This window comes from Oncorhynchus nerka, linkage group LG2 (assembly GCF_034236695.1).
Source record: "Oncorhynchus nerka isolate Pitt River linkage group LG2, Oner_Uvic_2.0, whole genome shotgun sequence".
Taxonomy (NCBI): domain Eukaryota; kingdom Metazoa; phylum Chordata; class Actinopteri; order Salmoniformes; family Salmonidae; genus Oncorhynchus; species Oncorhynchus nerka.
The window spans coordinates 45,931,215-45,958,133 of NC_088397.1; the positions used below are offsets into that span (position 1 = coordinate 45,931,215).

The 26,919-nt window shown below is 42.4% G+C and overlaps 1 protein-coding gene across 1 annotated transcript; it reads left to right on the plus strand.

The window, feature by feature from the left end:
• Nucleotides 1–26,692, plus strand: LOC115135980 (rho-related GTP-binding protein RhoA-D). Its single transcript, XM_029671266.2, has 5 exons — nucleotides 1–156; nucleotides 14,681–14,838; nucleotides 16,907–17,027; nucleotides 22,054–22,184; nucleotides 23,250–26,692. Exons 2-5 carry the CDS (start codon nucleotides 14,683–14,685, stop codon nucleotides 23,421–23,423), a joined length of 582 nt encoding a protein of 193 aa, XP_029527126.1. The 5' UTR covers nucleotides 1–156; nucleotides 14,681–14,682; the 3' UTR covers nucleotides 23,424–26,692.
• The last annotated feature ends 227 nt before the right edge of the window (nucleotides 26,693–26,919 follow it).

Below are 26,919 nucleotides of genomic sequence, written 5' to 3' on the forward strand. Positions count from 1 at the left end.
CCTTTCCTGATCGGTGGGAGGATCCTATGTTTGTCTGTCCTGTTTCTTAGCACCCTCTATGTAGACTAATTTACCGAATACTGCAGCAAGGGTGTCACGATCCAGAGAGAAGGAAGGCAAATCGGGAGTAAAATCGAAACAGCGGCCAGAAGAGAGGTAATTTCTTTCGTTGAAATATCATGTTCAATTGTTATAGTTATCGGGGTGGACTAGGATTGTCCGTTTGGAAATAATTGATTAGGCCACTTTGCTTCGGTCCGGGAAAGTAGGTGGTGGCTTGTGGCGATAGTTAGTCATTCGACAAGTTAGCCTATGTTTCTTATTCTTATAGATTTAGGTTGAATCTATTCCTGGGTATTCCAGAACTACTCATTATTGTACCACGGCCCTTTGAACGTTTCACTGATTTTGACGTAATTGTTGATACACTGTTGCTTCTTATGCTGCGTTTGTAACCAAGTGGGAGGTGGGAAGTTACCAGTTGTGAAATCAAATACTAGTTGGATGCATTCACTGGTATTTATCATTGAGAAATGCTGATTGGCCAACAAGCTGCTAAAACATAAACAAAAAAATACATCTATCGTGTTTGTAAACAAATTAGTGTTCAAATAACATATTTGGTTTTTTTGCGTTGCATTTAACTGCCTTAATGGCTGTTATCTAGGTCATATCCTCAGTAATTGAATTCAAGAGGTCAACGTGCGGGAGAAGTGGGAGTTCAATATGAGTTTGCCACTAGTAATTACGAGTTGGAGGGGCGTTCAGTGTTTTTTTCCCCCCATGCATATGTGGTAAATTCATACTTCTCACTTGGTTACGAATGCAGCATATGCCTAGGCTACTGACGGAACTCAAAAGCAGCAACCTCGCTAATCAGTCTTTGAGAACAAGTCCTATTTTTTTTCATATTACACTGATGTTAATTTGAAAGGTTTCAATAACATTTTTTGAAAAGCGGTTAACTTAAAACACGCAGGCCTTGTCGAGTTTATTTGTTGTAGGAATTGAAATATATCTCTGGGCGGTGAGTTGTTTGTCATTTCTGAACGAAAGGGCGAGTTTCTCAGAAATTATTAGAGGCATTTCCACAGTCTAATATAATTAGCAGAAAAGTATTACACCACCCAATGTTCTGTTTAATTGCGTGCTATTGTTTGTTCTGAAATCCGTAGTTTTGATTACTTAATTTTGTGACGTCGGCCCTCCAATCTGCCCACACTAGTTGCTGCTCAACTCAATCGTAAACCGTGGAGTTGAGTTGGCTAATGCCAGGTTCACAGGCTAGTCGGAACTTGGAGATTAGTTGATTAGTTGAATGTGGCAGGTGTATAACTACAACCAGTTAGCAAGTCGGACATTTCTGAGTTTCCTAGTTCCGACAAGCACGTCAACGCGGCATTAGTCATGGCTATGGGCTAACGCCCTGTACAAATCGTGACGTAGGTACACCATTTATTTAACTAGGCAAGTCAGTTAAGAACAAATGTATATTTACAATGAAGAGCTATACCGACCAAATCAGGCCGACACTGGGCCTATTGTGCGCTGACTCCCAATCACAGTCGGTTGTGATACAGCCTGGATTCGAACCAGGGTGTCTGTAGTGATGCCTCTAGCAGACACCCTTAGACCGCTGCACCACTCGGGGGCCATAAGTTATCTTTAGAGTCTTGGTGCTTTCAAGACAAGTGGGAAGTGTGTGTTGGGGGGGGTGTTGTTGTCTGTAAATTCTAGCTCAAGAAAGAGGCCAGAGTTCCCAATTTTGGAATTCCGAGTTTGATGACCATTCAAAATTAATTTTCCCAGTTGGAGATAGTTCCCCCCCCCTATTGTTCACAAGTTGCTAGCTATCCCATAAAGCCACCGCCGAAAACCACATTTTCATTTTCTGTGGTTGGTAACTTCCCGGTCTTCGACGGACTCTGGCTGGACTGAAGACGACTCGAATAAAAAAAAAATAATAATAATCTAGGCATGTAGAGTTCGTCTCGCAACGGAGCCTTCAACCGCAAGGGGGCGTTGCGAAACAACTCCGTTGTGGACGTCCCCATTGAAATGCTTGACATTCGGTGCAATTTTAAGAATGCTTATGAATAATTTGAACCAGGTTTAAGGCTGGGACTGTTCTGTGATTTGGAAAGGAATGTAGGCTGTATGCCTATGCCCTCTTCCTGAAGAGTAGTGCTGTAATAGAAGGCTTGCAGAGCCGACCTGTTGGTCCTGTTTGGGGTCCTGTTTGGGTTGAGTTGTTGAGTGAAAGTGACAACTGCAGTAGCAGAGATCTGGCATGGCTGGCTGTTTTTAACTATGCGTGTGGGACCGTGTTGCGTCTAGATTATGGAGGGTGTTGCCGGTTTATAATTAAGGCATATTTTGGCGTATGTTAGCTGCCTGTCAAACTGCAAAAGGGATACTGAAACTGAAGTTGATGGTTAAGTTTGTAATAATTCTGAGTGGTTAAGTGTTAAAGTTTGGGATAGGGGGAAAAAAAAGGGGGCCTAGTGCTGGGATTGAACCCGCTGCTCTAGCTCATCGCAAGCCTGCTAGATGATAAAAGGTGCTTGTTGCCCCTAGTGGAAGGTAGGATATTGCCATGGAAATAAAATGATATCCCATGCCATAATTTCAACATTTTAAAATATGTCTAAATATGCCTTAATCAAGTTTAGCCTGGGTCTCCTATTTTGAGATATCAGCCTGCTGCATTTCCACATGTGGGATGGCCAATGGCATACCTTTCAGGGTTGCCATGTCCTGGACATCTACCAACCAGCACACGTTCTATTAGAGGTCGACCGATTAATCGGAATGGCCGATTTCAAGTTTTCATAACAATCGGTAATCTGCATTTTTGGACACTGATCACGGCCGATTACATTGCACTCCACGAGGAAACTGCGTGGCAGGCTGACTACCTGTTATGTCAGTGCAGCAAGGAGCCAAGGTAAGGTGCTAGCTAGCATTAAATATATCTTATAAAAAACAATCTTAACATAACTAGTTAACTACACATGGTTGATGTTACTAGTTTATCTAGCTTGTCCTGCGTTGCATATAATCGATGTGGTGCCTGTTAATTTATCATTGAATCATAGCCTACTTCGCTAAACGCTTATTTAACAAGCGCATTTGTGAAAAAAGCACTGTTGTTGCACCAATGTGTACCTAACCATAAACATCAACACCTTTCTTAAAATAAATACACAAGTATATATTTTTAAACCTACATATTTAGATAATAATTCCTGCTAACATGAATTTCTTTTAACTAGGGAAATTGTGTCACTTCTCTTGCGTTCTGTGCAACAGAGTCAGGGTATATGCAGCAGTTTGAGCCGCCTGGCTCGTTGTGAACTGTGTGAAGACCAACTTCGCCAAATGGGGGATGACTGAAAAAAGCACAATCGTTGCACGAATGTACCTAACCATAAACATCAATGCCTTTCTTAAAATCAATACACGGGTATACTTTTTTTTAAACCTGCATATTTAGTTAAAAGAAATCTATGTTAGCAGGCAATATTAAACTAGGGAAATTGTCACTTCTCTTGCGTTAATTGCACATAGAGTCAAGGTCTATGCAACAGTTTGGGCCGCCTGGCTCGTTGCGAACTAATTTGCCAGAATTTTACATAACATTGAAGGTTGTGCAATGTAACAGGAATATTTAGACTTATGGATGCCACCCGTTAGATAAAATACGGAACAGTTCCGTATTTCACTGAAACAATGAACGTTTTGTTTTCGAAATGGTAGTTTCTGGATTTGACCATATTAATGACATAGTATTTCTGTGTTATGTTATAATTAAGTCTATGATTTTTACATTTGATAGAGCAGTCTGACTGAGCGGTGGTAGGCAGCAGCAGGCTCGTAAGCATTCATTCAAACAGCACTTTTGTGCGTTTGCCAGCAGCTCTTCCCTGTGCTTCAAGAATTGAGCTGTTTATAACTTCAAGCCGATCAACTCCCGAGATTAGGCTGGTGTAACCGATGCGAAATGGCTAGCTAGTTAGCGGGGTGCGCGCTAATAGCGTTTCAATCGGTGACATAACTCTCTCTGAGACCTTGAAGTAGTTCCCCTTGCTCTGCAAGGGCCGTGGCTTTTTGGGAGCGATGGGTAACGATGCTTCGAGGGTGGCTGTTGTCGATGCGTTCCTGTTTCGAGCCCAGGTAGGGGCGAGGAGAGGTACGGAAGCTATACTGTTACACTGGCAATACTAAAGTGCCTATAAGAACATCCAATAGTCAAAGGTAAATTAAATACAAATGGTATAGAGCGAAATAGTCCTATAATTCCTATAATAACTACAACTTAAAACATCTTACCTGGGAATATTGAAGACTCATGTTAAAAGGCACCACCAGCTTTCATATGTTCTCATTTCTGAGCAAGGAACTTAAACATTAGCTTTTTTTTACATGGAGCATATTGCACTTTTACTTTCTTCTCCAAACACTTTGTTTTTGCATTATTTAAACCAAATTGAACATGTTTCATTATTTATTTGAGGCTAAATTGATTTTTGTTGATATATTAAGTTAAAATAAGTATTCATTCAGTATTGTTGAGTTTGTCATTATTATAAATATATTTTTTATTTTTATTTTATTGTCCGATTAATCAGTATCGGCTTTTTTGGGCACTACAATTATCGGTATCAGCGTTGAAAAATCCTAATTGGTCGACCTCTACTTTCTATCTTGTCAGTCTCACTGTCCCTGAGCCTAATGCTAAAGCATTTAATGGTAAATCAGTGTCTGTCTTCGGTTGTACTATTTCCACCAACTTCATGTCTTTGGATTTCTAACAAAATGGCCATATACCAACCAATCCACTTTTTCTCATTTGAACAGGGCACAGAATGTATTGCTCTTAAAAGGATAAAATCTGTCCGTCATTGCTCTTCTAAACATTGATTCTTGAATGGAATGGAAAGGAAATTACAAGAATAGGAATTTGCTTTTACACAAGTTTGTAATTCTAGAAGTGGGTGTTCGATTCCTACATCAGCGGTTCCCCGTAAGCGAAATAGGCTTACACTGTATTGAAATGGAGGTGAAAGAACCAGTATGTGTATAAAATGTCCGCCCCAAAAGTATGGGTGACATTGAAAGACCCATTCACCGACTGAGAATGAAACAATGTATCATTTCCAGTCCACATATTATGCTAATTTCACACACGGTGCCAGAATTACTCTCTAACCACGAGGACTACCATTACACTGAGAAATAACTTAGGTGAAACTAAATAGCCATGTCTATGGCAGCCCTGGGAACTATATGGCCAGACAGAGGTACTTTAACTAAGCTTGATTGAAAATGGAAAACAATGTGTGTTATGAGCCTAGGGCCTAAATCCTAAAATCATTAGGCCTAAAGCTTTTTTGCAAATACATTTCAAGTTACAGTAGCGCTTAGGCCCATAGCAATCTCTGGTTACTTGTAAGTCGCTCTGGATAAGAGCGTCTGCTAAATGAGTCAAATGTAACATGGTGATTATCCTCTTGAGAGAGAGCAAAGTCTATTGCCATACAAACTCTAGTGATGGATGTGACTGGTCCTAGTTACACTGATAACCAGTGGTGTTAGCATGTGTAATGTGACATGTGATTGGTAGTTATGGTGGAGCCAACCTGAGTCATTGTGTGCTCCTCTCTCTCTGCTTCAAACAGCAGCCATGTTACTGCCAACCTGTGAACTTTAGCCCATTTCTCAGATATGCTCTGTAAAAGTGACCCAAGGGTTGGACTTTAAGAGAAGGCAACAGTGGTAGATCTGGTTTTACTTGCCCAGTATTTGCAAGTGAAGAAATAACGCCGGCCACTGTACAAATATTTACAAAAATAACAAATGGCATTGATCAGACAAACCGAATGAAGTAAAAAAAATATATATATATATGTAGCGCTCAATCAAAGCGAACCCGGGCTTCAAGTATGCCTGTTACCCCGGCAGCATGCCGATCTGTTACCTGTCTATTCGACAAACGACAGCCCCTTCCCGTAATATAACAGCCAATGAGAAACCGCCATATTAGATGTTCAATTAGCAATGCATGAATTTCAAGCTACAGACGATAAACATGCATTCATCACTACAAGAACACGTCAATAAAGGTGCTACACATGCTTTTAAGCATACATACCACCAGGGATATAAATATGTATGCCAACCCGGGATAAGCTACTACCGCATTACCCGTACCATTCATTAACTGCGCTCTGGAACGTGTCTGCCGGTGAAACTTCCAGCCAGAGGACTCTACAATAAACAAGGAATGCATGGTAACCATAGACATTTCTAATGACCGACCTTCACGTTTAACTGTAACACATTATCCCAATGTACTACAGTAGTAAAGTTTGATCATCAATGGCATGAATAGAAAGACGGGCTATATTGACTGGAAACGCACAACAAAAACCTTCGGCGCCAAACTGTCTGCTTCCACACTCTTAATACATGTTTGTTTTCTCTTTTGCGCCAACTATCAGCATATCGGGGCCACAGTAATACAAACAATACATGTGCTTCTCATCATGAACCATTTTGTCATCTCTGGTCATTTATAATATGCTTAGGTGACAGAGGACATGGGACAATCGTCTCAAGCGCAGAGGTTAAATAAATGTTGTTTTGCCGTCACCTCAACTTTAATGCTTGACCCACCCACACAAAAACCATGCAGTGAGTGTACCTCGTGGTCTATGCTGTCTTTTAAAAAATGTATACATTTCACCTTTATTTAACCAGGTAGGCCAATTTGAGAACAAGTTCTCATTTACAACTGTGACCTGGCCAAGATAAAGCAAAGCAGTGCGACAAAAAAACACGTGGGATAAACAAAAGTACAGTCAATAACGCAATAGAAAGTCTATATACAGTGTGTGCAAATTAAGTAAGGCAACAAATAGGCCGTAATTGCAATTGACACTGGCGTGATAGATGTGCAGATGAGGATGTGCAAGTAAAAATACTGGTGTGCAAAAGAACAACAAAAAAAACATGATGGGGATGATGTAGGTAGTTGGTTATATGGGCTGTGTACAGCTGCAGCGATCGGTAAGATGCTTGAAGTTAGTGAGGGAGATAAGTCTCCAACTTCAGTGATTTTTGCAATTCATTCCAGTCATTTGCAGCAGAGAACTGGAAGGAAAGCAGCCAAAGGAGGTGTTTGCTTTGGGGATGACCAGTGAGATATACCTGCTGGAGCGCGTGCTACAGGTGGGTGTTGCTATGGTGACCAGTGAGCTAAGGCCGAGCTTTACCTAGCAAAGACTTATAGATGACCTGGAGCCAGTGGGTTTGGCGACGAATATGTAGCGAGGACCAGCCAACGAGAGCAGGTCGCAATGGTGGGTAGTATATGGGGCTTTGGTGACAAAATGGATGGCATTGTGATAGACTGCATCCAATTTGCTGAGTAGAGTGTTGGATGCTATTTTGTAAATGACATCGCCGAAGTCAAAGATCGGCAGGATAGTCAGTTTTACGAGGATATGTTGGGCAGCATGAGCGAAGGAGGCTTTGTTGCTAAATAGGAAAGCCTCCGATTCTAAGTTTCATTTTGGATTGGAGATGCTTAATATGAGTCTGGAAGGAGAGTTTACAGTCTTGCTGGCAGTGGAGAATGGATTGTGTACATTTTGTACAAACTCTTTAAAATGTCAATACTGACTGATGTAGTCAAACATGTTAATATTTCCAGTAACATTTTCATTTCTATGACTTCCAGACATGATACAAAACAAGTTTCTCTACAACTGTGAGGGTTTTATTTGTGTTTAAGACCAATAAAGGTCTTTAACTTGCTGGTGAGTTCCTAATCAGGAAATGACCTTTTGATCATGTCAGCTGACTTAAAATGTTGTACTTGTAGGCTACAATAAGAAACCTCTCAGCTTGTTGAGAGATATGAAACAATGCTGTTTGGATTATGGCCTGTGTTTTCACTTGTATACCACTCCTGAAGTCTCTGTTTGGTCATCACATTACAAAAAGGTGGATATATTTTCCTGTAAGAAGCTTTCCCCGGGTGCGTGTGACCCCGTACTGCCGGTCTCCTGATGTGTTGTGTGGTTTATTGTTCCTACAATAGACTGAGAATCTGCCCCACCCGACCGTGCCTGGGTCACTTTTCTCAGTACTCACTACTCGCACTGCTCTGGTTGCAAAACTTCTACTGGCTGACTGGTTTAGGCCTCTGGAAACTTTCTAAAAGAGAAATGTTAACTCGAAGTGAGAGGGTTGTTCTACTAGTATTGGATTCACTCCCACACACAGTTGCGTCATTCTCCTCTTGTAACATATACTGTATGTGTCACACTAGACTAATGCTCCCTGAACAGGTCTATAGGCCTTGATATCCTGGTGGATGTTGGTTTATGCGTGGTTTAGTTTCACCTGAACTTAAATATGACCCTGTTTCCTTCTCTGGTCATGCATGATGTGTATTACCAAATATTAGGTTAGATGTAGGCTGTAGCTGGGGTAAAATCACCGGGGTAGCCAGGCCAGGGGAGGGAAAAGCCATATTACAACCTACGTGTTGTGATAATTGCGTTGTTTACTCTATAACCTGTTAGTTCATATGCCTTGCCACCGTGATACATAGGCCTAAGGCCAAGACAATAATAAGACAGTGGCAGAATACATTCAACCACACCTTCTTGTTTCAGCACAAAACCGGAGCGCCGACCTCTGTCCGGTGAAGTTCACAAAGCATATTGCATGTAACAAACAGTTACGTGACCTACAGCATGGTCAAGCAAATGAATGTTTCCAACATTTTTGTACTACTAAACCATTGATTTAGAACCACAGAGTTACCGCAAGTAGCAAAGAACAGGAGCTGCTTCCACTATTCCAACACCATTTCAACATCAAATCACCTATGCTTAGTCTAATACTGTGACAACTAAAATATACCAAAAACTATTTAGTCCAACATAAGCTAAATATGTGTCTGTCCATGCTTCTGTGTGTGTGCGTGCGTGCACATTTATGCAACTAGAAAAACATGTTGACTCACCCTACTATAGAAACACCACTCTTCCATGTTGCCGAAACTGTCTGACTGTCATACCATACACACTTTTATTTTTTGTTGTCCTATGCTGCCTGGCTAATAAGCTTGTTTGCTAGTGGGCAACATTACATATTTAACTTCCATTCTCTCAAGCCAGGGGCCCAATGTATAAATATATGGTTTGATCAGAATCCACCTTTATTATCATTGGCCAGTACAGATAATTGAGTAAAACCACAAGTCCAAATCTCTTTCTCCATCAATTTAGGAAAGGGACCATTTTAGCTAGCTATCCACCGGACGACAACGACAACAAGATGCAACGATTCAAGTTGTTTCTGTCAATTACTTATTGCGCTTGATGGAATGTGATTGGTGCGACACCAAATCCAAACTGGCTTCCTTTTACAAATATTTTTTGGGGTGCACCAGGACCATCCATAGTTGAGCTCACTCAATTTATCTCAGCGCTGATTGGCTATTATTTAATACTTTTATTTATCAAGGTAGGCCAAATGTTTGCTAGCTTCCCTCGCATTCAATGCTACAGGCGGCAACAATATCATACTCTTTTTGACCAGACATTATCAGATGGCCTACACATACAGAAGGGTGCTGTTTTGCTCACTAGGATGCTTTTTCGGGTGAAATACATTCAGCCTCTTGCAAATTGAAGGAAGAAAAAAATATGTATATATTTTTTTAATTTTCTAGAGGCTGAAAGTGTGAGTGAAACAGTCAAAAGTTTGGACACCTACTCTTTCAAGGGTTTTCCTTTATTTGTACTATTTTCTACATTGTAGGATAATAGTGAAGATGTCCAAACTATGAAGTAACCCATATGGAATCATGTAGTAACCAAAAAAGTGTTAAATAAACCAAAATATATTTTATATTTGAGATTCTTCAAAGTAGCCACCCTTTGCCTTGACAGCTTTCCACACTCTTGGATTCTCTCAACAGGCGTGATGAGGTAGTCACCTGGAATGGATTTCAATTTACAGGTGTGCCTTGTTATGTTATTTTGTGGCATTTCTTTCCTCATTGCGTTTGAGCCAATCAGTTGTGTTGTGACAAGGTAGGGGTGGTATACAGAAGATAACCCTATTTGGTAAAAGACCAAGTCCATATTATGGCAAGAACTACTCAAATAAGCAAAGAGAAATGACAGTCCACCATTACTTTAAGACATGAAGGTCAGTCAATTCTGAAAATTTCAAGAACTTTGAAAGTTGCTTCAAGTGGAGTCGCAAAAAGCGTCAAGTGCTATGATGAAACTGGCTCTCATGAGACCGCCACAGGAATGGAAGACCCAGAGTTACCTCTGCTGCAGAGGATACATTCATTAGTTACCAGCCTCGGAAATTGCAACCCAAATAAATGCTTCAGAGTTCAAGTAACAGACAGATCTCAACATCAACTGTTCAGGGGAGACTGTGTGGATCAGGCTTTCATGGTCCAATTGCTGTAAAGAAACCACTAAAGGACACCAATAATAAGAGACTTGTTAATGCTGGGCTAACAAATGCTCAGCATATGTGGAAATTCCTTCAAACCTGTTGGAAAAGCATATTTTTATTTAACTTTTTTTTGTTTACTACATGATTCCATATGTGTTGTCTCATACTTGTGATGTCTTCACTGTTATTCTACAATGTAGAAAATAGTTTTTTTTAAATAAAGAAAAACCCTTGAATGAGTAGGTGTGTCCAAACTTGACTGGTACTGTATCTTTTAGTCTCTCGGTTTCTTTTTGGGGTGGGGGAAACCTGGCATCCATGAATACGTATGTATACAAAACATTAAGAACACCTTCCTAATATTCAGTTTTGTACACTGTGTAGATGCAGTCCTTCAATGCTGAATGTTATATACCTGGAAAAGTAGTAGCTTGTTTTGTACCTCAACAGCCTCTTTCTTGTTTTGAGAAAGTGTCTTTTACCAACATTGACATTTTAACTGAGAATAACAAACAGCTCCCGGTGTTATGGCCTCCTCCGTCAATATGGTATTAACGAAGGTCTACATATCCCTCCATATTTGCATGTACACCTTGATATGTTTCAATGGTATGTTAGTTGAATTAAAACATGGCTGCCGTCCCAGCGAATACAAATATATTTCTGTATCATTGTTTTAAATATATATATTCAAGGTTAAACATTAGGGCTGGGAATTGCCAGGGGCCTCACGATATGATATCACGATATTTAGGTACTGATACAATATGCATTTAAGTTCTCACATTTCGATATGTATTGCGGCTTGGTACTGCGACTTTGATGTGCCAAACATATTTCTCAGTGTTTAAAAAAATATATATGTATAACTCAACAATTTTACTCGGATACAGTTCATATAAGGAAATTATTCAATTGAAATAAATTCATTAGGCCCTAATCTATTCTTCGACCATGCTGGTAATTTATGAACATTTGAACATCTTGACCACGTTCTGTTATAATCTCCACCCGGCACAGCCAGAAGAGGACTGGCCACCCCACATAGCCTGGTTCCTCTCTAGGTTTCTTCCTAGGTTTTGGCCTTTCTAGGGAGTTTTTCCTAGCCACCGTGCTTTTACACCTGCATTGTTTGCTGTTTGGGGTTTTAGGCTGGGTTTCTGTACAGCACTTTGAGATATCAGCTGCTGTACGAAGGGCTATATAAATAAATTTGATTTAATCTACTGGGAAGCCAGGCCCAGCCAATCCGAATGAGTTTCTCAACAAGACGGATTTATTGCAAACAGAAATACTCCTCAGTTTCAACTGTCAGGGTGGCTAGTCTCAGATGATCCTGCAGGTGAAGAAGCCAGGTGTGGAGGGCCTGGGCTGGCGTGGTTATACGTGGTCTGCGGTTGTGAGGCCGGTTGGACATACGGCCAAATTCTCTAAAACAACGGTGATGGCTTATGGTAGAGAAATGAACATTACATTCTCTGGCAACACCTCTGTTGGACATTCTTGCTGTCATCATACCAATTGCACACTCCCTCAACTTGAGACATCTGTGACATTGTGTTGTGTGACAACTGCACATTTTTAGTGGCCTTTTATTGTCCCAGCACAAGGTGCTGTTTAACCAGTTTCTTGATAGTCCATCCACCTGACTGAGGTGTGTCATATCTTGGAGAAGGAGAAATGCTCACTAACAGGGATGTAAACACATTTGTGGAGACCATTTGAGAGAAATTAGCTTTTTGTGCTTATGGAAAACTTCTGGGGTCTTTATTTCAGTTTATTTAACATGGTGCCAACATGTTGCGTTTTAGGTGGTCTATAGTTAGAAGTGACCCGTCATATGACTCATTCTCTGGATGTCTAGTGCATTGATTTCAGGGAGGAACTATAACTTCCTCAACTGAGAGAATATTTTGGCGTGCTTCACTCCATTTTGCCTCAGGAGAGGAGGATCAAGCTCATTTCTTATTTTTAGCAAATGAGTTTGTGGGTCATTACCCCTAGTGGGAAGTGGGATGAGTAAGACCGGATTGATGGCTTATCCTTTTCACATTCTGCAGATGGTTCTGCTGTATTAAATTGGTGGCTGTCCCAATAACTTGTTGGGTAATTGTCTGAATTTGATGACGGAATAGAAAATGGAGAGTACAGTGGCTCGTCTATCTTCTACTGTGTTACTGATCCAGTGCATTGTGTTTAACACTAATTGTCAGCAACATTATAAGCCTGCCATTTAAAAAGGTGTGTGTGTAATGGATGTTGTCTACATGGAAATATAAGAATTATAACCTTTTTCAATTCAAGATGTTCCTTAATGGTTAGTGATTCTTGGACACTAAGGGCCCATGTATGCAGTCACTGTCTTATCATTTAGTGGTGTGCAAAGAGAGGAGGGTTTTGTGTGTGTTTAGTCTTTGGCAGCACTCTCCTCTGCTCGACTCCATGGAGGCCTGTACAAATAGGGCAGCAGCCAAGGGCCCCTCCCCACCACAGTAGCCCAGCACAGGAAGTGGATTGTTTTGTTTCACAGGGTGAGCTTCGGGAGCCTGGCTTGGTGCTCTTGTCTCCTCTCCCACTTGCTTGGCCTCAGTCTCAGCCCATCCAGTGTTTTTGGTCCTTCTCCTGTCCAGCCCGGTTTACTATCTGACTTGGGAGTTAATCTGTGGTTCACAGAGCTGTCAGTGTGGGGTGGGAAACCTCTGTACCTTAATACAAATCAGTCATTAGATAGATTATATATTGTGCGCTCCCCCCATTATCTAGACAGATTTCTTGCTTGTCTGAATCTTATCTCTACTCAGCAGCATCTGGTGTCGTGTGAATTAGACTTAGTTTCCTGACAGCCAAGCAGGAGAGAACACAGGAGGAGAATAGAATTGTTTTGCTAGAAGGCATGATGAATAGAATATGATGTATGTATGTATGTATGTATGTATGTCCAATACTTTCTCTGCTTTCGGTAAAGGGGCTTTGTCAGCCAAGCCGTCGGGGTAGAAGCAGAGGAGGAGGCAGCCAAATGACTATGCATAGCTGCTCTGCTTTCCTCTCAGGCACCTCGTTTATCAAGGACGTTTATCCCACACAGCACTGGGATCTGGTCAGCGGCAGGGCATCACTCTCTCGCTCTCTTTGTCTGAGTTATTCTGAAACTGACTGGTGTTTCACACAATCAGCATTTTACGTACCTTACTGTGATTTATTTCTAAAAATTTTAATTGATTTTTTTACCATTTTTAATTTAAAAACAAAGACAAAACAGCATCTTAGCAAAGAGCATTTCTCAAGCAAGAATTTAGCTAGGACTGTCTGGGAGTGGTATGAGTGGGGAGGGGAAAACGGAACACTAGCTGTTATTGGCAGAGAGGTTTGGAACTCTTTTCTTATTGGTCTATTAACTATGCCTAATTTACTGGGTCACCAGGCAGGCTAAAACTCCATCCCAACAAAACATGCAGATTTCAGCTGGTGTTTTCAAACAGCTTTTTGGAACTAAAAGGGCATTCTCATAAGTTTCACGGTATTAGTCCAACCTCATAGTGTGAAAATATATATAAAACACAGGAAAATCACATTATAAATAAAAAATACCACACATTTCAAAAGTTACTCTATACCCTACTGATGAAATGTAGGTAACCAGGGCAATTTAAGAGGGACAGAGAAGAAACAATATTGTTTGTAATAGTTTAAGGAAACAGCTGGAGTAGCACTTATAGTTTCCCGGATGCCTTTCCGCGTGCTGCCTGTCTTTCCACGTGCTGCCTGCCTTTCCACTGACTGACCATAGTAGGAAACAAGAAGGGTGGAGTCAGTGAATGGGCTGATGGAACACAACATTCCTCCCTGTCCCAGCTTGCCTCATCCCTCTCTCTTGCCCCCCCCCCCCCCCCCCCCCCGCCCGGAGATCAAACAGACTCCTTTTAGAAATGGGATTTCATGGTGTCAGTTGTCCGAATGCTTGTAATAAATGGAAAAAAACCTTTGTTTCAGGGGTAGAACAGAACTAAGCCTAGCTACATATTGCTTCCTTATCACGCTCTTATTCCCTGACAGGTTTCCCGGCTCGATTCTCTCGCTGAGTATATTGACTTTTTACATCCCAACAGGTTATTAGGGTTGTCGACGTTTTGTGAAAATCCAGTGACGTGACTGTAAAGTGTTCCCTGCTTTTTTTTCTCCACAGTAATGGCAGCCATTAGGAAGAAGCTGGTGATCGTGGGGGATGGAGCCTGTGGAAAGACTTGTCTTCTCATAGTCTTCAGTAAAGACCAGTTCCCCGAGGTCTACGTGCCCACAGTGTTCGAGAACTACATCGCTGACATCGAGGTTGATGGCAAACAGGTGTGTAGACTACCAACCAGGAAATACATTTTTTTTTTAAATAGAGAAATGATCCATACTTAAATGTAAAGTCTTCATACACATGAACCATACAGCCAACCCACACAGTAAACCTATATCATAAGGCTTTGGTTAACAAACGGTCTTGTTATGGAGTGTAGTGGGAGTGACGCGGGGCTCTTCGTTATGGGGCGTAGCCTAGCTGTGTTCTGGAGGCCAGGGCCCCTCCACAGCAGATGGGATGTTATGTCAATGGTCTTTGTTCTCCTGTGCTGACCAGCACAGGATCACAGCCTGGCAAAACAGGAAATGACTGTACTCCTGGGCTTCCTGCACCGACTGGGAACATGGATGTCCACTGGCAATTCCCCACCCCCTGAAGACTGCCCCTCAGCCCGATAAACGCCTCTCATTTCCTGCTCTGGGGGAGCAACAGGCAGGTGGGGGAGGGGTTGATGTACTGTTATCTTCTGTACAGGAAATAAGTCAGGGATCCAAGTGTGCTTGTTGTGGATCGTGCCACCTCCCAGCCCCCCATTCAGCTTAGCTCTCCCAGGGGGCTGCGCCCCCAGAATTACCCCCACTTTAATTTGGTGTGGATAAGATCGGTGTTCTCAGTATATAGTCGCCACAGTCCACATTTAAATCTTATTTTCCTTCAGGGAGAATGGTAATCTCCTCCTCTCACCTTCAGTGGGTGGGGCCGGGCCCAGTTCTAAATATAGCCTTCTTTTTTTTTTCAAAACCTTGTGCTGTGCAGTCAGTCAGTGTGTCCAGAGGGGATATGGCTCCTAACCCCATTGCTCATGCCAGGAGTATGTAGCCTCCCTCTCCCACCCGCCCTACAAACCTCTGCTATAGCTGCTATTTTGGGATGGTTGAATAATGTGTGTGTACTGTAGTCATACAACGTTATGTTACTAACCTTTTGACTAGATGTATGAAGGACAGGCTCCTCCTCTCAAAGACATTGGACTTTTTCTTTCTTTTTCTTTCTTTCCAAATAGTGCATAAATCATGTATAGAGTAAAAGAGCAAGTTGTGGCAGAATATTACGATTCAGTTGTAGAATCCAGCAGACTGTAATGTAGTTGCTCTGGTCTACTCCCCAGAGGAACAGAATGTATCTGGTTAGATTCTCCTTAATCACCTGATTTCCCTAATGGAATTAATCAGTGGTGTGATGGGATAAAGCCACCATGCCTCCTCTCTGCATCCCTGTGAAAACCTGCCTGTGGAATGAGACAAACGGCCAGTCGTTAGCTGCTGCACTGCTTTCTCTCTCTCCCCAAGACCAGAGCTATGACGAAGCCACTTCTAATAGTGTTGTTCGTCATCGTGGTTATCACTGCTAGTTTCACGGCCGCCAAAAAGACGTTAACCTGCTACGACTTCACACCTCGAGTGTGTCATATGCAAATCGTACTCCAAATTCCTACCGCATCACTTGAGAGATTTCTCAGAGATACAGTATTCTGCATCCCAAATGACACACTATTCCCACTACTTTTGGCCAGGACCCAGTGTGAACTATACAGGGAACAGGATGCCATTTGGGAAGCAGATTTTTCTGTGAGGAACCGTGAAACTGAAACACTGCTCTGAATCATATTAGTCATTATTAGCGGTTTCTAAGGCATGACTGTTTCCAGCTTTGCTTTGTTTTGATGGTGTTTTACATTTCCCTATGAGAACATGGTGAAAACAAAATGACAGCTACGGTATCTTGTAATGATTTCCACAGCCAGCACTTTGCTCCACTGCTTTTGGCCCGACACTGCCCAGCCCAGTCATGGCGCTCCTGACTTTGGTAAATAAAAACGGTATCGCCATTATTTAGTGACCGTGGATGGTTAAGTGCGTTTTTATTTAGCTTTGTTTCTTTTTGCTCATCTGCACATGCATCTCTCCCAGAATCTATTACTCAACATCATATCAAAAATAGGACTCTCGGGTTCTGAGAGAGATTTGCTTCAGAAAGATTTAGCCTTTTTTTATGAGCAGCCATTTTGACTGTATCTGCGAAGTCCTGACCCTTCCTCTTCTCTTCTTATGTGGCGTGTTTTAGGTGGAGCTGGCGCTGTGGGATACAGCCGGCCAGGAGGACTACGACAGGTTGAGGCCTCTCTCCTACCCCGACACAGATGTCATCCTCATGTGCTTCTCTATCGACAGCCCTGACAGTTTAGGTAAATTACCAGAAGAAAAGCTTATTTCTAGTCCGGGGACACTCAGTTGCTGATTTCTCTGATGTTTTGATTTCCAACAGCACTTGTCTAACAGCTGGCTAAGTCGTTTTAATGTCAACTGGAAGTGACTGTGACTGTGACCGTGTGTTTATCAGTTTTATACAGTGGATTTGGAAAGTATTCAGACCCCTTCGCTTTTTCCACGTTTTGTTACGTTACAGCCTTATTCTAAAATGGATTAAATCGTTTTTTTCCCTAATCAATCTTTACACAATACCCCATAATGACAAAGCAAAAGCTGGGATATTTTTTTTTTTTTTATTTGAATATGTATTCAGACCCTTTACTCAGTACTTCGTTGAAGAACCTTTTGGCAGTGATAACAGCCTCAAGTCTTCGTGGGTATGATGCTACAAGCTTTGCACACCTTTATTTGGGGAGTTTCTCCTATTCTTCTCTGCAGATTCTCTCAAGATCTGTCAGGTTGGATGGGGAGCGTCGCTGCACAGTTGTTTTCAGGTCTCTCCAGAGATGTTCGATCGGGTTCAAGTCCGGCCTCTGGATGGGCCACTCAAAGATATTCAGAGACTTGTCCCAAAGCCACTCCTGTGTTGTCTTGGCTGTGTGCTTAGGGTCGCTATCCTGTGGAGGGTGAACAGTCTGAGTTCCTGAGCGCTCTGGAGCAGGTTTCCACCAAGGATCTCTTTGTACTTCGCTCTGTTCATCTTTCCCTCACAATCTTGACTTGTCTCCCAGTCCCTGCCACTGAAAAACATCCATACATTATGATGCTGCCACCACCATGCTTCACCACAGGGATGGTATTGTCTAGGTGATGCACGGTGCCTGGTTTCCTCCAGATTGACGCACGGTGCCTGGTTTCCTCCAGATTGACGCATGGCATTCAGGCCAAAGAGTTCAATCTTGGTTTTATCTAATCGGATAATCTTGTTTCTCATGGACAGAGTCCTTTGGGTGACTTTTGGAAAACTTCAAACGGGCTGTCATGCCTTTTACTGAGGAGTGGCTTCTGTCAGGCCACTCTACCATAAAGGCCTGATTGGTGGAGTGCTGCAGAGATGGTTGTCCTTCTGGAAGGTTCTCCCATCTCCACAGAGGAACTCTAGAGCTCCGTCAGTGACCATTAGGTTCTTGGTCACCTCCCTGACCAATGCCCTTCTCACCCGATTGCTCAGTTCGGCCGGGCGGACAGCTCTAGGACGAGTCTTGGTGGTTCCAGACTACTTCCATTTAAGAATGATGGAGGCCACTGTGTTCTTGAGGACCTTAAATGTTGCAGACATTTTTGGTACCCTTCCCCAGATCTGTGCCTCGACACAATCCTGTCTCTGAGCTCTACGGACAATTCCGTTGACCTCGTGGCTTGGTTTTTGCTCTGACATGCATTGTCAACTGTGGGACCTTTTATATAGACAGGTGTGTGTGTGTTTCCAAATCCTGTCCAATCAATTAAATTTACCACAGGTGGACTCCAAGTTGTAGAAACATCTCAAGGATAGTCAATGGAAACAGGATGCTCAATTTCACGTCTCATAGCAAAAGGGTCTGAGTACTTATGTAAATAAGGTATTTCTGTTGTTTTTTTATATATAAATGTAAAAACATTTCTAAAAACCTGTTTTGCTTTGTCAGTATTGGGCTATTGTGTGTACATTTGAGGGAAACAATTAATTTATTCAATTTTAGAATAAGGCTGTAACAACAAAATTAGGAAAAAGGGAAAGGGTCTGAATACTTTCCGAATGCACTGTATAGGGTGTCAGGTGGGATAAATGATCTGCATGGACCTAATCTGAATCCTGTGTATGAACATGTCTGCTGAGCTCCAGTCAGTGTCCCATAAGCAGTGGCGATTTTAGCATACACATCTTAGTGGGACAATGAAATATAAAATGTATGCATGCCAGCAAAGCCACTACACAACACACAACTCTACATGAATCACACTGTAACAGTGACAAACGGTGCCCACAAACTTAGGTTTGCTGTCCCAACATCATACCACCGCTACACCTGGCTATCAGCAGAGCCTTGTTGGGCAGCGAAACAGTTAATTCCGCCTCATTTAATGCCTCTTTTTAAAAATGCATATGAGCAGACAATGAAAGCTCTTACAATATTCAATGATTACATTTCTCTGAAACAGGCTACAGGGTACATGTGCACACCACCAAATCAGAACAGTTGGTGAAATTAAGAGGGGGAAAAGGGGCCAAATGATTAGTGTGAGGCACATTGGCTACTAACAGCTTACTACATAACATACTTAGTATTACTTTATATATCTCTCCCTGGCAAATTACATCATTTAAGCAGCAGCATACAATACATTTTTGGACTCAGCTTGTGCTGTGCTCACTTCCTTCCAAACCACTCATTGTTGAATTTGCTATTTCCATCTTGCTGTGTAATGGCCGATGAGCACCGATACATTATCTATAATATCTCCATTATTTATCTTCATATGAAAAGGATTTGCCAGTCGATTTGTTGACTTGATTCATGATGACTGCTAGCTAGGATTTTGAAAGTATGATGTTGACATGATCAGTCCAATCAAAGCTACTGTACATGCGTAATTTGATGTAATTTTATCTGTGGCCAATGACCTTGAGCCTTCTTGGATGGGCACTTCTAATGTAACTATGTCAGCACACAAAGGGCCAGAATTTGAGGTCTCCCCTTGGACGCCGCCATGAAATCGCGTCCCCTTCAGTGACAGAAAACCGAGTCAATCACGGCGCAACGCTTCTTATTTTCTGCTAGCTTGCCCTACCACCACAGAAAGCACCGAGTTAGGCTGAAACACCTGCATTTTGGAGCTGCCTTACTCAAGAAAACAAAATGAGACCATGTTTGTATGCGGCTTTATTAACTCAATGATATAAACTCGGCAAATAAAGAACAGTCCTCTCACTGTTAACTGCATTTATTTTCAGCTAATTTAACATGTGTAAATATTTGTATGAACATAACAAGATTCAACAACTGAGACACACTGAACAAGTTCCACTGACATGTGACTAACAGAAATGGAATAATGTGTCCCTGTACAAAGTGCATGTGACAAATAACATTTGATTGGATTTAATTGGCTAATAGCTTTGGCTACTAAGCGCAGATAAATAGAAAAACAAAGTGTCTTAGTATAATGTTTTTCACGACCTTCCTAAACAAAATATTAATTTTGTCTTTGTGAATGTGTATATTAAAATGATTTATTCGGCTGGTGGCTATTGTTACTTATGGAGGCTGTTTAAATATGCATATGGTCATTTTGACCGTCATAGCCGCTTTGAGGTAGAAATGCTCAGTTTTTGTATTTTATTATCAACTCAGCAAAAAAAGAAACGTCCTCTCGCTGTCAACTACGTTTATTTTCAGCAAACTTAACGTGTAAATATTTGTATGAACAAGATCCAACAACTGAAACATAAACTGAACAAGTTCCACAGACATGTGACTAACAGAAATTGAATAATGTGTCCCTGAACAGAAGTGGGTCAAAATCAAAAGTAACCGTCAGTATCTGGTGTGGACACCAGCTGCATTAAGTGCTGCAGTGCATCTCCTCCTCATGGACTGCACCAGATTAGCCCGTTCTTGCTGTGAGATGTTACCCCACTCTTCCACCAAGGCACCTGCAAGTTCCCGGACATCTCTGGGGGGGAATGGCCCTCACCCTCCGATCCAACAGGTCCCAGACGTGCTCAATGGGATTGAGATCCAGGCTCTTCCCTGGCCATGGCAGAACACTGACATTCCTGTCTTACAGGAAATCACACACAGAACAAGCAGCATGGTTGGTGGCATTGTCATGCTGGAGGGTCATGTCAGGATGAGCCTGCAGGAAGGGTACCACATGAGGGAGGAGGATGTCTTCTCTGTAACGCACAGCGTTGTTGCCTACAATGACAACAAGCTCAGTCCGATGATGCTGTGACACACCGGCCCAGACCATGACGGACCCTCCACCTCCAAGTCAATCCCGCTCCAGAGTACAGGCCTCGGTGTAACGCTCATTCTTCGACGATAAACGCAAATCCGACCATCACCCCTGGTGAGACACAACCGCGACTCATCAAAGAGCACTTTTTGCCAGTCCTGTCTGGTCCAGCGACGGTGGGTTTGTGCCCATAGGTGACGTTGTTGCCGGTGATGTATGGTGAGGACCTGCCTTACAACCGGACTGCAAGCCCTCAGTCCAGCCTCTCAGCCTATTGCAGACAGTCTGAGCACTGATGGAGGGATTGTGCGTTCCTGGTGTAACTCAGGCAGTTGTTGTTGCCATCCTGTACCTGTCCCGCAGGTGTGATGTATGGATATACCAATCCTGTGCCGTTGTTACACGTGTTCTGCCACTGCGTGGACGATCAGCTGTCTGTCCTGTCTCCCTGTAACTCTATCTTAGGCGTCTCACAGTACAGACATTGCAATTTATTGCCCTGGCCACATCTGCAGTCCTCATGCCTCCTTGCAGCATGCCTAAGGCACGTTCACACAAATGAGCAGGGACCCTGGGCATCTTTCTTTTGGTGTTTTTCCAGAGTCCGTAGAAAGGCCTCTTTAGTGTCCTAAGTTGTTATAATTGTGACCTTAATTGCCTACCGTCTGTAAGCTGTTAGTGTCTTAACTACCGTTCCACAGGTGCATGTTCATTAATTGTTTATGGTTTATTGAACAAACATGGGAAACGGCATTTAAACCCTTTACAATGAAGATCTGTGAAGTTATTTGGATTTTTATTAATTATCTTTAAAAGGCAGTGTCCTGAAAAAGGGCGTATTTTTTTTTTTTTGCTGAGTTTATATATTTACATTGTTTGGAAACTGATGTGTTAAAAATTTTAATGCCAAATTAACATGCAAAACAGGCAAGCCCCCAAATGTCAAACATTTTTTGCAAAAAAAAGTCTCTGCCCCACCTTCCCTGAATGACGGGTCGCCACTGCCCATAAGTATCTCTGAAATATCTACTTGCTTCTTATTCCTTCTTCCTCTGGTAGAAAACATCCCGGAGAAGTGGACCCCTGAGGTGAAGCACTTCTGCCCCAACGTTCCAATCATCCTGGTGGGCAACAAGAAGGACCTGAGGAACGACGAACACACACGGAGGGAGCTGGCCAAGATGAAGCAGGTACCGTACCATAGTTCCATACTGAGTGTACTGCACAAAACCCCCAAACAGACCCCTAACCCATAGGTAGGAGGCACTGCTATAAATCTGAAAGGGTTGGATAAAGTAGTCTGTCTAATCTTATATCTAGCCAACACTTTTTTAGATGTGGCTGGTGTCCTCAACTAGGCCTCTGGAAGGGATAACATTTTAAGACAACAATTTGTCAAAGGATATTAGTGTTCCCCTTTAAGTTGAGTCATTGTTTCAGGATACGTGAGGCTAGATAACCAGCCAAACTAAGATGGTGGTTGAGTGACCAATGTCATCACTGATTAGACTGTGGAAAACTTTTCAGGAAAAGGCTGTTTTGACTCGAGTCACTGGCATCCCTTGCTTTCTTAGAAAAACACGTAGCTCGACAGGTCTGAAATGGCTGGGCCTGATTTTGCTCTGCCTGGCATGGGGGAGGAGCAACTGCTCCTAGAAGTTGCAAGTCACTGATTAGCTTGTTTGTTTAGTCTGAAGTGTCTTCCTCTTCTCAATGCGGGTTCTAATGGACGGCAGACAGTACGTTGCATGACGGCATGTTCTCTGTCTGTGTCTCTGTGTAGGCCTACTGTCTGTGGTACTAGTCTCCAGGTCCAGTTGGTGATTGGAGGGGGGTTTACAAAGCCCTCTGACTCTGTCAGCTGTTTCTTTCTCTCAGAGTGCAGGGAACTGTGTAACAAAGAGGGTGTGAGAAAGGATTACGATCCCCACAAGTCATCACTTTTAAGTGTTTTAGTGTGATGTTAAAAGTGACATTGGTGGTGGCTATGTTGTACCCAGGCAGTGGAATCATGCTATTTCCCAGGGTTGATGTGTTCTGTAGTCAAGCATAAATCTAGAGCAGGGGGGTGATGCAACCTACACACAGTAGGCTACATGCACTAGGATAAATACATTTTACATTGTGTTTTTATAGTCTTGATGGTATAAGTGTCCCATGAATGTTGTTGGTAAATTCACACTGCTTAGGTGTGTGTGTGTATGCGTACATTCATGGTCACACCAGTTTTAACACCCTGTCTGTTTACCCTGTAGGAGCCAGTGAAGCCAGAGGAGGGCCGGGACATGGCTAACCGTATCAGTGCCTTTGGCTACCTGGAGTGTTCAGCCAAGACAAAGGATGGCGTGAGGGAGGTTTTTGAGATGGCCACCAGGGCGGCGCTGCAGGTGCGCAAGCGCAAGAAGAGGGGTGCCTGCCTGCTGTTGTGAGGAGGAAGACCTCAGTCGTCAACTGACAAAACAACAACATATATATATATATATATACGCAGGACTGACCTTTTACCAAATGGCATCTTTGTACTGTATCTCATTTCACGCTAAAGAGGTTGGCGGCCGAAAGTGCTGAACGTAAAATAACAAGGAAAAGGACTGGTCTGTAACACAGGTTAGAAATTAGTGTTTAAACTTCTCAGCTTTGTTTTTGTTTGTTATGCTTATTCCATGCAATGGGTACACTGTCATTCGTCTAGTTTTTCCACAGCCATCTTTTTTTTCCCCTGTCGCTTTTGAGAAGATAATAAATGCACATGTATTTGTATGCAAAAATATTTGGCTGTCCTTCCCTGGGCCTGTACAAACAGTCGGTCAACAGAGCTTGTGTTGTCAACATGCACACTGTTGGAATCAGGACTCACCCAAAGTCTTGTTCATTTGTAACCCGTCCTGTCCGCTAGCATAGATTCTATGTTAAGAGGGTCTTACTTTCCAGGGGAGAGGTTTTGCTCTTTAGAACCAGTGCCTTTTTAAAAAAAAAAGAAGTTATTTTTCAAGTCCTTGCATACCACTAAATAATGCTCCTCCTGACCTGTTGGTCAACTCACTAGCAGGGGAGCGGAGGGCCTCCCCACGTTAATTATACACAGTATGTATTGTAATGCAATCTGAGCTTTGCTGCATGTAACCTAGGCTTTGAGGGCTGTCGACAACTAGCCGCAAGAAACAACTTCAAAGTTCATTTTACTTAGGAGAAAGCATCAGCTAGTCCGTATTGACTGAAATCAGCCCTCCCCGGGGGTAGTCAGAGCACCTCATGGCACTGTAACATGACCCTACAGATATGTGTGCAGAGAAGTCCATCCGCCCCCTCAAATAAGGTCTGGATTGAACAGCTGTTCCACAGTCGTTCTGAACACCTGTACAGAGATGCTTGAATATCCCACATAAACAGAAGCTAGCATGACTTTAAAGTACCACCACACCAGGACGTGACAAGTTAAAACAGGTGTCGCATGATGATTAGGGGAGCATGGTCTACAGTAGCTACAGTAGGTTTGTATGAGTTGACACAATCCTCTTTTTAGAATGAGAATGCCAATGTATTTGTCACAAGGCTGGAGCTACTGGGGTATGGGGGGGACTGACTGACTGGTGGATCCTGCCTCGAGATCCTGTCAGGGTTGACTGGCCTGGAGATTTCCAGTCTGACTGCATTCTGAGGAGCCACGAGTGTTTTTCAGTGCCTTCTCTTTCCTGGTAACCTGTGCGACTTTAGCGTTCCCTTCCCTGAGAGCCGAGCAGAGACTGGACCGGTTGCTCAATGCCAACACGCCACAGCCAGTCAACTTTGACACCTCTGTCATGTTGCACAAAATTCAACACTCCCAGCACTCACTCACCCAGCCATAATGAATGTCAGGGGGAAATGATGCTTGACAAATTAAGAGTATTTTTTTTCAAGGTACACTTTGCCACAGCGTTCTGCAAAACATACCTGGTTGAAACCCCAGTTAGAATTTGATCATCCATAGATGAGATCTCTTCAGCTCGGTGGTTGATTGTATTTCATTTGAGGAAGGAAACTCCCAGTGTGCTTTGCCTGATTTTTCAGGAACTGGTTTGTCAATTCTCAGTTTGTTCTGGCTTGGCGCTATTTGACAAGAAGGCAAGACCTGAATTATTCTTTTTGAGAGAGAGAGACTTCTGTTGGCTGCCAAGAAAGTCCCCACACAATTCTCTCTCCCTACCTGTCGCACAGCTAAAATGACGTGCTCTGCACTGTGTTACGTTAACAGTAACGTTTGGAGGGTGTGCTACAGAGTTGGAAATTACTTTTGCATTCGGACATGATTTCTTGTCTTCTGTCTTTTTTTTTATATTGCACTGCTGAGAACAATAAAATGCATCGGGGTTGCTGAAGTCACTGGTCAATCTAGGCTGTGTTTTTCTTTTACTGTTTTGTCATTTGACTTGATTTACGTAATGGAACACCACTGGAGCTATAGCATGCCTGAGACTGGCGCTGGAATATACTGTATTCGGGCTCCTCTCGGTCTTTAGCTTTTTAAACCACCTATTTCCATTAAACTTTTTACTTGTGTCCACCATGGCTCCAACATTACACCACTCCAATATGCTTGATCTCTATTTTCTGTATTGCTTGGACTAGGTTAGACATTTCACTTGCATGGAAGTGGAAATGTCAATTTAAGTTTACTCTTTTGTATCCTATGATGTTGACCATTTGTCTAGCAGGAGCCCGATGAGCCTTTCTCTACTGATTCTTCACAGCGTTCCTATTTCTCCTGGTTTGTGTCTGTCGTTCTTCTGCCTGTGTCCATAAACCGGTCTGTCCAACCAAACAGGGCTCAACTTTCCAAATGTCCATCAGCAACGTCACATGACAGGTTTAAAGGGTTGCATGCAACCTGGTGTGTGATGCTAGCGATAACAGGTATTCCACAATGCCAATGAAAAAATATTAGCTGGTTCGATTGACCGAGCTCTCTGCTGGCCAAGTCGTCCATGTTAACAGAGCTTCTACTGTGGTAGGAAAATGACTTTACGTTCAAGCAGACAGAAACCGGGCTGTGTTATAAGCGGTGTCCCAGTATCACCCAATATTGTGACTGTTCAGGGGTGAAGCTCCGAGGAAATATGAGATTGTCCCTTCAGGCGTATGTTTGACTACACAAAATGGAACTTATGACATTTGCCATTTTGTTACCATATTACATTTTTGTATGGGTGTATGTTCAAAAAGTGTTTCTATGTCGCCAACCCATGAAAAGGACGGCAACTTTTAAGATTTCAGACATTTACGCCAACCTAAATGCCAAGGAATTCTAGGACATCTAAATAAAGGCATTTGCAAGACTATATGTCCAGCATAATGTTACAACCAACCCCCACCCCAAAGCAGAAGGCAAACTACATATCAAGATAAGCATGTAGACTGCTGTTTTGTGTACGCTGCTACTTAACCTAGATCACACTACTACAAAATCTAATCTTGTCTTCTATTATGTCGGTGTCTGCATGAGTGAAACTATGGTCTCTGCAACAGTTGCTCCACTATGGGAACAGCTTCTATCTGCTCAGTGTCTAACTCCTCTTTCTGGAAGTATCTAAAAAATAACAATCCAGATTTCTATAAGAAAGCTCATTGTAATAATGCTTAAACGGAAAGTGATGTAGTGGATGTTTGATTAAAGTGAACACGAACAATGTTAATAAACTATTTTTGAGACGAGATTATACACTGCCTCACTATTCCAGTTGTTCCATTTTACACACAGATGATGAAAGCTATGTGAGAATCCAAAATCATGTATTGCTTGTTTTCCAGTTTAGCAGCCACTGCTTCAGTTAGGGAGTTAGTAGTGAGACATGAACTTACAGTAAGTACATGGTTATAGATTCCTGAGCGACTGAAACATGAATGTTAGACCAGGTGACACTGATCCAATAGTCATCATACTACTGT

What these genes read in the sequence shown, in the direction of transcription:
- LOC115135980 (XM_029671266.2), top strand. Translation starts at nt 14,683, where the DNA reads ATGGCAGCCATTAGGAAGAAGCTGGTGATCGTGGGGGATGGAGCCTGT. An exon ending in TCGAGGTTGATGGCAAACAG is followed by an intron (nt 14,839 to 16,906) that starts GTGTGTAGACTA and finishes GGCGTGTTTTAG; the next exon opens with GTGGAGCTGGCGCTGTGGGA. An exon ending in AGCTGGCCAAGATGAAGCAG is followed by an intron (nt 22,185 to 23,249) that starts GTACCGTACCAT and finishes TTTACCCTGTAG; the next exon opens with GAGCCAGTGAAGCCAGAGGA.